Source organism: Cavia porcellus, unplaced genomic scaffold (genome assembly GCF_034190915.1).
Source record: "Cavia porcellus strain 051 isolate PalLab524CR breed Dunkin Hartley unplaced genomic scaffold, mCavPor4.1 scaffold_18, whole genome shotgun sequence".
NCBI lineage: Eukaryota > Metazoa > Chordata > Mammalia > Rodentia > Caviidae > Cavia > Cavia porcellus.
The window spans coordinates 46,914,490-46,926,190 of record NW_026947501.1 but is presented as its reverse complement, the minus strand read 5'-3'; the positions used below and the strand labels follow the sequence as shown (position 1 = coordinate 46,926,190).

General features: G+C 45.1%; 1 protein-coding gene across 2 annotated transcripts in view; it reads left to right on the top strand.

Moving 5' to 3' along the window:
* Positions 1-655: 655 nt before the first annotated feature.
* The window catches only part of Mrps9 (mitochondrial ribosomal protein S9), a 45,114-nt gene continuing 34,068 nt past the window's right edge, over positions 656-11,701 (top strand). For both annotated transcript variants that reach the window (XM_003471741.5, XM_063229743.1), the window contains exons 1-2: positions 656-838; positions 8,787-8,966. In XM_003471741.5, coding sequence (XP_003471789.2) covers positions 704-838; positions 8,787-8,966 — 315 coding nt within the window. In that variant the 5' untranslated portion in view covers positions 656-703. The remainder of the gene's footprint in view (positions 839-8,786; positions 8,967-11,701) is intronic.

Genomic DNA, 11,701 nt, shown 5'->3' with positions numbered 1-11,701 from the left:
TTGTAAGACAATGATGTTATCCGTGGCGTATGTTTGCGCGATCACTTTGCACAATCTCAGACTTTCTGGATTTATTTTACTGATACTTCAGGCTTGGAAGCCTTCAGGAGTGGATTACTGGATGTGATTTGGTGGTAAGCACCAGGACTCTGGGTGCTGGTCCTCGGGCTAGAGTGACACCGCGTGAGAGTGCGCCAGGTGCTGGAGCTGGTCTCGACCTGGACGCTGAGCAGCGAGGGTAGTCCGTGGAAGCGATCTCAGTGTGCGAGGGCGGGCGCGAGTCCTCGCGGCCCCAGAGCCACCGGACGCAAGCGAGGACTGCAGCAGGTGCGAGAGGATGCGGAGGGAGGGAAGTGTGGTTGGTAGTCTCCGCCGAACCGCCAGGTCCACAGACGACTGGCGGTACAGCAGCGGGCATGGAAGAAAGGGCTGGTCAGAAAGCCGCGTAGACGTCAAGGTCCAAGAGACTTGACAACTGGAACCAGGTGTGTGGAAAACGCGCCCAAAGACATCCGCTAAATCCCCTGCTTCTGTGACCCCGCCCAGGGATGGGTCAGGTACACTTTTAGCCAATGAGCGGCAAGATGCGCCTAGCCGCGAGACACGCCTTGACTCCTCCCGACAGCCTCGGGGGCACAGCACGCGTCAGCGCCTGCGCAGTGCTGCACCCTCGCCCCGCCCTCCCGGGTGTCCCTCAGCCAACATGGCGGCGCCCTGTGCGTCCCTCGGCGCGGTGGTTTCCTGCCGGCTGTTCCTCGGGAGTCGGGTCATCCTCGCCCGGAGCAAGGGGCCTTGGGGAGCTTCGGCGGCCGGCCTGCAGGCAGGAGCCGCACCCCAGGTAAGGCCCGAGAGAGCTGGAGGCCGCGGTCGTGCGGTCCCTGGCGGCTCGCGTGTGCTCAGACCGGGACCCGAGATCCTGGGTGCCGCGGTGGACGTTCAGGCAAACCGCTGCCGACTGCGCGAGTGGGGGCCTGGGTGTGGAGCGGAGTCCAGGTTGGGGGGAAGCGGGCTGCCGCGGGCCGTGAGACTCGGTGGCACCGTGATGGTCCTGGGCTGGGCGTGTTTTGCCCCGCGCGTATCCTACGGGTCACTGAAACGAGTTTCAGTAAGAGTTGATTCACCAGGCAGCGTGAGTACGGGAGAGCAAGTCTCAGATCTGCCTTCCTGAGGGTAGAACATGGGGGTTCTTCTGGGAAAGAAGCAGGTGGCGCGAGGCGTGGGTGGCTTAGTTGTACCTCATCAATCACGGGGCTCCTTCTGGATCCACGTTCAGGAGATGGCAGTGTCAGCTTGCTCCAAGCATGGTGTTTCGGCCTTCTGATGTCACAAGCTAGGCCACCCATCACACATTTGCATAGGCCCAGAGGAAGGGTGGGTGGTTCCAACTATTTGAGTTACCTCCAAGGTCCCAAAAAACGGTCTGGGCAGCTGTTAGCACTGTGGTCCCTGTGGCAAACTAATGGAGCACATTGCTTGGTACTTCGTCACCTCAACTGGTAGTGACAAAAGCAAGTGAAGCTAGAAGGTACATTTAGCTTTCCCCTTGGTTTCCCTGGTGACAAGTGGAACTAGAAAGTGGCAGGAGTCGAGTAGGATCAGCTTTGCTGTGCAAAAGTACTGCAGTTTCTTTACTTGTCATAAATGAAGATAGCATTCCACTGTGAGCACTGGACAGTTCCCTTTCCTGGAGTTCTACAAGAGCTACCCATGAATTCTTTAATTGTTTATCAGTGCAACTTAATAGACAAATACTCAGCTTTCTATATATTTCTGATTTTTATAATAGGAAAAAGCAGTAGACCAAAATTTTTTCCGTATTTTGAGAAATACTGCTACGAAATACTGGTAGGAGGGCAAGTGTGTGTGTGTGTGTGTGTGTGTGTGTGTGTGCCTTTGAGACACATTATCTTGCTATGCAGTTCAGCTGCCTTGTGCTGACTTTGTAGTCCAGACTGGTTTTGAACTCAAAATGATCCTCCTGCCAAGTGCTGGGAATACAGGCTTGCACCACCAAACCCCACTGAGCTTCTTAATTTTTAGTTTCACTAAGCACTCTCTTCATGCCTCACCTTTCCAATTTTACCTAACCAATATGTCTTTGTTGGTTTGGACCAGATCCCAGCGAAGAATAATAAGTGACATATTTTGGTTTCATTGTAAGCACATTTCTGCTGTCTAAAGTTATCTTTTCATTTCTCCTGAACTTTTGGAGGTTAGAACATCCTATATTTATCCCAGCCTCCCTTAGGTTTACAGTAATGCCTTAATTTTTTGATAAATGGCTAAAAAATGCTTTGAAAAATTAAAATTAAGTTGTATTTGCATTAGGTACTTTATTCAGCTCTATAAATTACTTATGCTCCCTCCCAGGTAATGTGTGGTGTGTGTGTGTGTGTGTCTGTATACATATATATTTTCTAAGTTTGTTAACAATGAAAATGAAAACTTCTTTGGCAGATAAGTTGCTCCCTTTGAGAGTTTAACCTGTCCTAACAAAGATAGATTCTAGTGCTCCTTGCTTTAATTATGAAAATGGCTCTACATTAAAATCTTTGTTTTCCTTATGGAGCAATTTATAAATTTCTCACTTAAAGAGAGCCTGATATTTTTTTCCTTCTAGAACAAAATGAGCGAATTTTGTTCTATTTTGCTTCATAACTGTAATTAGGATAGTGACTGCATTCCTTATTCATCGATGCATAATAAAGTACCTTGAAATTTAGCAGCTTAAAACAACAGACAGTAGGAATCAGAGTTTGAGGACCTTGTCAAGTCCTCTTGCCCAAAGTTTCCTACAGCAGAAGCCCAGTGTTGGCCGTGTTGGGGGCCACCACTTCCACATTGTCCCAGTTGTGCTCTTAGCACGATTTAGATCTTTGCGGATCAGCAGCCACCCTCTGTTGGAAACCAGACCCCTTTGGAGGGCAGCTCACCACATCTGCTTTCTGTCAGTTTGGTCAAGAAAGAGTGAACAAGTGGGTGGACAGTTTTCTAGAACTGAATCTCAGAAGTATCATTATCTTTTTAATTGTAGTCTGCTTATCAGAATCAAGTCACTAGAGTCTGCCTGCACTTGGGAGGAAGGGGTCACACAAGGGCATCAGCCTCAGGTACAGAGCAATACTAGAGTCCTCTTGAAGTATGGGTGACAGTAGAAGACCCTCAGGTGCCTCTTGTGTTACTGTCTCAGTGTCTGATACTCAGGGCTCTGTCCTGCAGTTGATCTGTAAACTCCTCAGGGTAAGAATAGCACAGCCCAAAGCCTCTGCATCCCTGGCGAACGCCAACTATAGCAGCGTCTGCAGGGAACTCGGTGCTCACTTCCTCGTCAGCACCATACCCGCCCAAGGCACAGCAGGCAGGGGCAGAGGCAGGAGGATAGCATGAGCTTGTGAGCCCAGCAATTCCAGAGTAGTCTGCGCAGTAGAGCAATACCCTGTCTCCAAAACCCCCAAACTGAAAACGCTTGTGAAAAATTCCTGCGTGTGTGCGTGTATATGCATGTCCCTATAGGTGTACGTCACACTTGTTCTGTTATTCTTTTGCCAGATAGGATGTGTAGCTTCAAGAGTACTTCACCTCTCGTTTTTCGTGTTTCCTTAACTCATCATGGCAGTTCTCATTTTAACACCCCTCAGTTCTGCTTTATAATGATTTGTCTTAAAATCTAGTACAGGGCCGGCCCATCGAAGTTGCTCAAACTTGTTAAATGAACTTGTAGTTTAATTTTTAGAATTTCACTATGAAAAATATCAAGTACATACAAAAATAGAGTGTAACAAATCCTGTGTATCTGTCAGCAAGCATCAACAGTTACTGCTTTGTCAGTCATGTTCTCTCTGCCTTCACCAAGTTGGTCATTGCAAATTCAAGATATTTGTATTTTACTTGTACTTAAATACATATCTCTAAACAGATTTTTTAAAAGACGTAGCTTCCTTGCCACTACCATATCTAACAGAATGAATAGTAATTCATATCATCTATTTCTCATTCCCAGTTCAAATTTTCCTGATTGTCCAAAAAATAATTTTTGATAATTGGCTCATTTCAGCCACGAGTCAAGCAAAGTCTGTTCATTTTATTTGATTGATGAGTATTGTCTTAATTTTTAAGTTTGCTGATGACTATCAATGATGAAATGATCTTCCTAGGTTGTTTAACCTAGCATGTCTTCCCTCATGATGGCACCCCAGTCTCCTCCAGAGGAATTGGTTCTTTCCCATCAAATATTCCACAAGGGAATATTTTAACATGGGCCCCTCATCCAGGTAGCCCAGGAGACTGTCCCTGCTTGAGGTCTGGAGTATGGGGACGCTGCAGGTAGAGACTGTCTCACTTGGACAGCATTCTGGCTGCCCTGTGCCTGCTTGGGCCACGGGCTTCTAGCCCTTCAGCTGCTGGTATCCATGCACCTGGCCTGCTTTCAAGTGTCCTGGAGACCTCTAGCAACCACCTTCCTAAGAACACAGGTGAGCCAAAGCAGCTGCCTTGGCTTGCACAACTGTGCTGTGCGTGAGTCGGAGTCTGCTCAGAAAGGTTACCGCAGTCATTGTTGATCACCTTATATTTTGTTTTTACATTATCTATTATGTCCATCCTTTTGATTTGATCGACTCTGTTCTGTTATGTCACATTTGGTTTTACTCTCTTCAAAAAAAAAAGTAATAAGAACTGTGGAAATAATAAAACCCAAAATGTGTAATTGTCATTGTACAAAAGAAAGGAAAAGAAAGTGCTCTAAAGGATATAACTGCATATATATTTAAGTGTATAGGCTAAATAACCATATTACTGAGTTTTGTTGGATCACTGAACAAAACTGTTTGCATTCTCACTGTTTGAGAGTCCACTTTGTATGCTTTGGTTTTGTGGCTTGAACAACTATTTCTAAGATAACGATATGTAATCTGTTAACTAGTGATTTCCTACTGTTTATTCTTTCTGAAATCTTGTATGACTTGTACTCTTTTTCCAGTTTTTTTTTCCTCCTTATATAAAATTAAAAAAAAAAAAAAAAAGGTTACCGCAGTCACTCTCGCGAGTCCTCTCATTGCTTTTTCTATGCAGATTCTCTAATCTGACTTCAGTCTTTGCCTTTTAAAAGATTCCTCATAGTAGTTTTTCTTCTTTTCCTATTCCAGTTAGAAGCATATTCTTCTTTGTTCCATTTCGATCCAATTAAACTAACAAGAAACTTCCTAATACTCCATTAAAGTTACCACTGTCTGCGGCCAGTTCGGGTAGCATTGCTGGCAGGACGTGTCTGCTTCCTTGGCAGCCTGCTTGTTTGAAATCATATGTGTGTGACCCACTGGTTGTCTTCAGCAGGAAACAAATCTGTCCCATTGTAGCTGTACTGTTCCGGAAACACTGTCTGGGGAAGAATTTGCTCTCCTCTCTTTCTGTTTGGAAATAAAACATGTAGAAAATTTTGTTAGGGATTGTTCTTCACAGTGGCAAAGAAATTCTTTCCAAGAAGTCTTAGGATTTTGTCTAAAGATCTGTGTTGTGCATACTATCAACCTCATGAACATAGTAGATTGTACTAGCACCGCGATGAACTTCTTTGAATATAAATATTTTTGTATCAGTTCCTTGCTGGAATAATTTAGAACTTTGATAGAAAAAAATTTAAAAAGCCCTGTGATCATTAATTGTGACTCGTCAACTTGTGAGAGTTACCTGGCAGATGATTGGCATGTGTAGTCTGCACAGTGAGGAGGGAAGACCTACCAGGATATGTGTGGCACCAGCCAATAGGGGTGGAGCCTGGGTGGAATAACAAGGGAAAGAAGGAAGCTTCCCCTTTTATTCTTTGGAGGAGCTGTGGTCTTGGCCACCAACTTTGGACATTGGTCTCCACTTCCTTCCTGAAGGAAACGCTGCACCACACTCCATTGAGCTCCAGGCTTTCAAACTTGGGTCAGATCACAGACTAGAGTTCTATGTCATACAATTTAAATGAAAAGCAAGGGGGGAAATATTCTAGAGAGATTTAATTAGGTGCTGAAAGGGTTATAATATTTCAGTGTTACAGTGTTTCAACAGAACTGAATTCCTGGTAAAAATTATGTCATGGGAGTTTGGAAACCTTGTAGCACTGAAAGAAACAATCTACCCTAGGGTGTAACTTCTGGAACCAAACAGTGTATCAGATATACCACTGAAACCTACTAAGGAACTCCAAAGGAAAGGAAAAGATCATTGACAAAATACTAGGTGGTATATGAGTTTCTTTTGTAGTGTTGTAGCTTATATCCAGTATGAATGGTTACTTACATTTTTTCTAGTTTTTTTCTTTCAGCCTTTCTGTCTACATTTTAAACTTCCTATCATTGCTCTTTGAACAGGAAGTGTCCAGTTTATCACACTGAGCACTTGTCCACTCGGTGGGCCGTCTCACTCCTGTTTCCCGCGTCCACTCGGTGGGCCGTCTCACTCCTACTTCCCGGAGAAACTGCAGTAACTGTCTTTCTGTCTGCCACTGCACCTTGCTGCAAGTTACTGTCTCTTTGGGCAGCAGAGATCTCTGTCTCCTTGGAACTCCCCTGCAGTAGCTTCCTGTCCTGAGAGTCACACAGGTAGGAGGGGAGCACCTAGGCCTGTGGCCCACACTCCATTGGACATCTCAAACCCACATTTCCCAGGTTGAAGTCATGCTGGCCTCTAGATCTTGCTCCTCTCTAGAATTTATTTTGCAGAATGGAGCCACTGATGCTGGGAGGCTCAGTCCTTCTCCCTGGGGTAGGTTGGTGACTCAGGTGGACAGTGTGGCGTTAGTGACCTAGGAGAGTATATCCAGGATTTGCTTGAACCTGGTTTGGCTTAGATTATGAATCGTTTGCTTCACCTGGGGAGAAAACAGCCTGGCCTGTGACTTACACAGCCAGCAGCACACTCCTCTGACACGGAGTACGCGGGAGTGTGGCCTCTCCATGTGATGGTTACTTTTCAGCCTTGCCTTTGCCTCTATCTCTGAGGCAGAAGAGCACTCACTGTTCATTTTGAATGTAGGAAGCAGCCTTCTGTGTTCAGAGCAAACAGGGGGGCGGGGGGCAGATAAAGCAGGAACAAGCCTTGTAAAGCGTTAAGAGACCTGAGACGGGTGACATGGCTGGGGAAGAGGGTTGGTGTGCATGGCACTGGCCGGGGCATGGTGTAGAGAGAGCTGCAGCTATAAAGGAGCAGGGCGCCTTTACCCATGGGATCACCCAGGGCTCCTGCAGCCGGGAAACCTGGAGGCACCAAAGATTGTGCCCTGCATTTTCCCAGTGCAGCCACAGCACTGTGTGGCTGAGACAGCAGAAGGGGTGAGCACAGTAACTGAGGGGCAGGGCAGGCGGAGCTCCACAGCCCTGGAAGTGAGACAGGACCTATGTGCCTCAGCGGCACCCTGCACTGGGGTCCTCCCTGCTCACTGTCTGCTCGAAACACGGGCAACAGTACGGCCCTGGATTAGTGACACTGAATAAGGAGAAACGCCTGTGTTGCTCCTGAGGAGAAATAAACCGGAACATGTAGGGATATTTTAATTTATTTTATTTTATTTAGATAAGGTCTCTTAAGTAGCTTGAGTTGCTCAAACTGGGCTCGAACTTGTGATCCTTCTGCCTCAGCCTCTCAAAGTGCTAGAGGCGTGCACCACCACACCTGGCCCCCTGGAGTTTTTACCTGCCCTTTCTTATCTGGTAACAGTTAGAGGAAACTTCTTTCAATTTGTTAATTTGTATTTTAATTTTTGTCATTCACTGGATATTGTAATATTTTCCCTGTATTTTTAAGTTATATCTACAGTAACTGTAGTGATGAATTACTGTAAAGGTGACCCAAGGAGTGGGGAAAGATGTGGGAGCAGTGGGCTGATGGGGTGTGAGTGATGTTATGTTCGTCACAAGGGAGGGGAGCAGATGACTGAGGGCAGTGTGAAAGCCTGACCATTGCTTTCAGAGTGTTCAGAACTGTCAGGGCAAGATGAGATCTTAGCAAAGCCAGGACCAGAAAGAGCTGTCTGGTTAAATCCAGCTGCAGTAGAATATTGTTTAAAATTTTTTCTCTGATTCTTTTAACACCCTCTATTGAAGGCAAAATGTTAATGCTTCAGAAGGAAACTCCTTGTGTGACAGCAAAAGTGACTTCACAGCAAGTGTGATAAGTGTGATAAGTGTGATACAGGGACTGATGCTTTGAAAAGATACAACTTTTATTTCTACTTGCATGTGGAACCAAATTAGCAAGAACTCTTCACAGCATTTAGTAAAACAGTTTTGGCATCCTGTCTTTACCTTGTCTGCTTGTCTGTCCTACAAGGACCAGGGAGTAAAGTCCCATCTGAGGCACCTATTTGAAGTCCACAGCTGTCCTTCTCCCTCTGGCATGCCAAGTGCCCGCTGTGTGAGGGTCGGTGCCGAGGTCCCTGCCCACTGCCTTGGGTGTTCTGACCTGCAGATGTGTTTGCCTCCTCCTGAGGAAGGGGCTTCTTCCTCCGCTCCCCTTGGTGAGTGTCACAGCCTGCTGCTGTTGGCCAACTAGTGTCCACTCTAGGGTCTGTCGTGTCCCTTGCAGGTCGTTTTGACACGAATGCACTGCGGCACTACTACAGTAGGTTAACCTGTTGGTCAGTGAGCTTTTGAGCAGACAACAGCTTCTGAACTTTGGTTTTGACCTGTCCTCCAAGTACCATAGTAAAGAAGATAACTGTGTGAATACCCGGCTTTATTTAGGGACAACCTGCTAGAGCACCATTTAATATCCAGTCTTTTCTTTCCTTTTATATTTCCTGATAGCTATCAAGGCTAATTCGTACTACAGTTGTAACAACAAAGAAAAATGTTCCTGCCTCCAGACATGAGCCGTACACAGAAGACTTTATTAAAAAGCAGGTTGAAGAGTTCAACATAGGGAAAAGACACTTGGCCAACATGATGGGGGAGGACCCAGAGACTTTCACGCAAGAGGACGTTGACGTAAGTATAGTTCACACTGGCCGGGAGGTAGTTGCTGGGGAGCTTTGGCTGTTGGACACACTTTTCTTCAGCATAAACCCTTATGAATTTAATCAAGCTTCAGAATAAGGAAAAATGCCACTGTATTTATTGCACATTGGAACCATGATGCTCAGAGAGATGCCGTTCTTATTCAAAGCATCATAAAGTCAGGCAAGTCCCCAAGTTTAATGAGAAGTGGATCCTGTCCTTGATTCGAGCTCACAGGAGCCCCCTGAGAAATGGCCATACTGTGGGACCTCCTTCCACTCTAAATGGTGAAACAGATGGTGAGGACGGCAGAGCCAAGGCTGTAGGGAGTTCCCCATGGAGACTGAGACCCGTGGGGATTTTTTTGTTTGATTTTTGGGTATTTTGGTCCTGGAGATCAGACTCGTGACCTCATGCTTGACAAGTAGATAGTTGTGCCGCTGAGCTGAACCCCTGGCCCAGACTCAGAGTTTTTATCTCATGAGCTAAAGTGTGACTTTGCAGAATGAGGGCATGTCTAGGTGCTGTGACAGCATGACTCGGGGTTCTGCTCTTGGTCCCCTCTTGAATTATTTTATCTCTGCATGTAGTAAAAGTGTTAACACTGCTTTGCTAGACAGAGCAGAGTATGCAGCAGAGGAACCTTAACAGCTTTGAAGCTTGCTCTGGTTTTTAAACCACAACACTTATGTCCCATGGTATTTTACACTTACTGACAAGTAGCATCTTCCTGGAGACTTAACATTTTATATGATTTCGAGTATATCAGTGTGTGTCTAGCGATGTGTCCGAGAAACACATGCAGATGTCCTACTGTTTGTGTGCTCGCACTCAGGAGTCTCACAGGGCCATCGGTATACCTAGGGCTCATCAGGTACAACGTCCCTGGGCCATTGGCTTCCTATGCCTACGTGGGGATCCACATCTTCCATAAAACGATGGCGTCTTCACATGTAACCTGTTCCTACAGATAGCCTGGATGCATTCCCCCAGATACCTTAAATCTCTCTGAATGATAGGCCCTGAGGTAGTATAATTGCTGTAAAAGTACTTATTATGCTGTATTAGGAATAATGACAAGAAAAATAGCCCGTATGGATTTAATATAAATGTGATTTATTTTTTAATATTTTCCACTTAGGGTAATTGAATCCATAGCGGCAGAACCCACAGAAAATGAAGGCTGATTATATTATTATCTGTAATCATGTTATGATTTTACACATTTTTCTTCAATTCCCATCTTTTCGTACATCATTCCTGTTTGTAAATGGTGCTGAAGTGTCTCGTGGGCCCAGACCAATGTTTTTGTCTCAGTTGGATTCCTCACTGCCCTCCTGCGTCCAGGGTGTTGGGAATTGCAAACCTCATGGCTGCTGACCTCATTTTTCATCGTAACCTGGGTGGGACCGAGGAAATTGTAGTTCTGCAGTGCTTTGGTTTTGTCCAGGGTACTGTGATCTGTGCTCCCTGTCTTGAGTAAAGGAGGCCGAGCACCATTTAAACACAGAAGTACACAGAGTGGAGAGGTAGTGCTCGTGTGCCCCTTGTGTCACAGGCCTAGGCACATGGCAGCACCTTGGAGGTATTGCATAATTTTTAACTAACATAGCTGCATACTCAAGAACTAGTGATTTTTTTCCCCCCAAAGAAGAATTGAACAAAAAGTAACCAGTATCTACTTAATCAAAAAATACATTATTTTAAGAACTGAAGAAAAGGTCAGAGATGAGACAAGATTTTCTCCTTCCCTGTTTAATCTTAGGTGCCCTTTAGAGATAGACTCGTGTTTTAGCAGTCGCACGACAGATTTTCTTTTTTAAATGCAATGTAATCTCCTTTTCCCTAGACCTTGTCTCCTGAGACAGCTTCTTTTGCTGTTTCCTATCCTTTGGTAGCTCCTTTGTTCAGATATAATTCACATAACATTTAAAGAACACACTTTATTGGCTTGTAGTGTGTTCCCAAGTCAGGTAACCTTGACCAGAGTATAATTTGAGAACATTTTTTCCATCGCAGCATGAAACTTCGTGTCCTGAGATTGCCACCATGGCCCTGCTGCACAGCCAGGGTGAACCTAGGCTTGCTTAGCTTTTAGGGGGAAGAAGCGCTCGGCAGCCCCTGAGTCTTGTCTGAAGATGAGATGGTCCCATGCTGCACATATTAAAAAGGCGTTCTATTTGGAGAGACTAGCTCACTGCTTGGCTGTTTACTTGGAGTGTTAGTGTGCAGTGTTAAAATAATTTTGGTGAGGATTTAATTTACACAGTAAACATGGCCTGTAATTTAATTCAATTACCTAATTAAAAGTCTCTTCTCACAGTAATTTTCACATAGGTAAGTTAAGTGCATTGTTTCGGATAAAACCGTTAGTTATTTTTATATAGTTTTGCAACTGGTTTTTCTGTACTGTTCAGTTGCTGTAGTACAAGAGCAAAAGCCACTTATGAAATGTATTTAGACAAAATTACTTAGGGTTTAAATAACTTTTTCATATACTAAAATGTCCAGGTATTGGCAACTGACATGCTGGTGTCTATCTGAAGTGGTCTCGTAATACTGTATTATGAGAGATCGAAAAGGACCCTACAGCTTAACAAACACATCAAGTTTTAGCACTATACTATAGTTCAGGTTCTCAAAGTGTGGAATTGTTTCCCAGGGAAAAGATGGCCTCATTGTGTGAGTGGTGACAACTGTTTCGTTTGTCTGAACTGTGTGTGTGT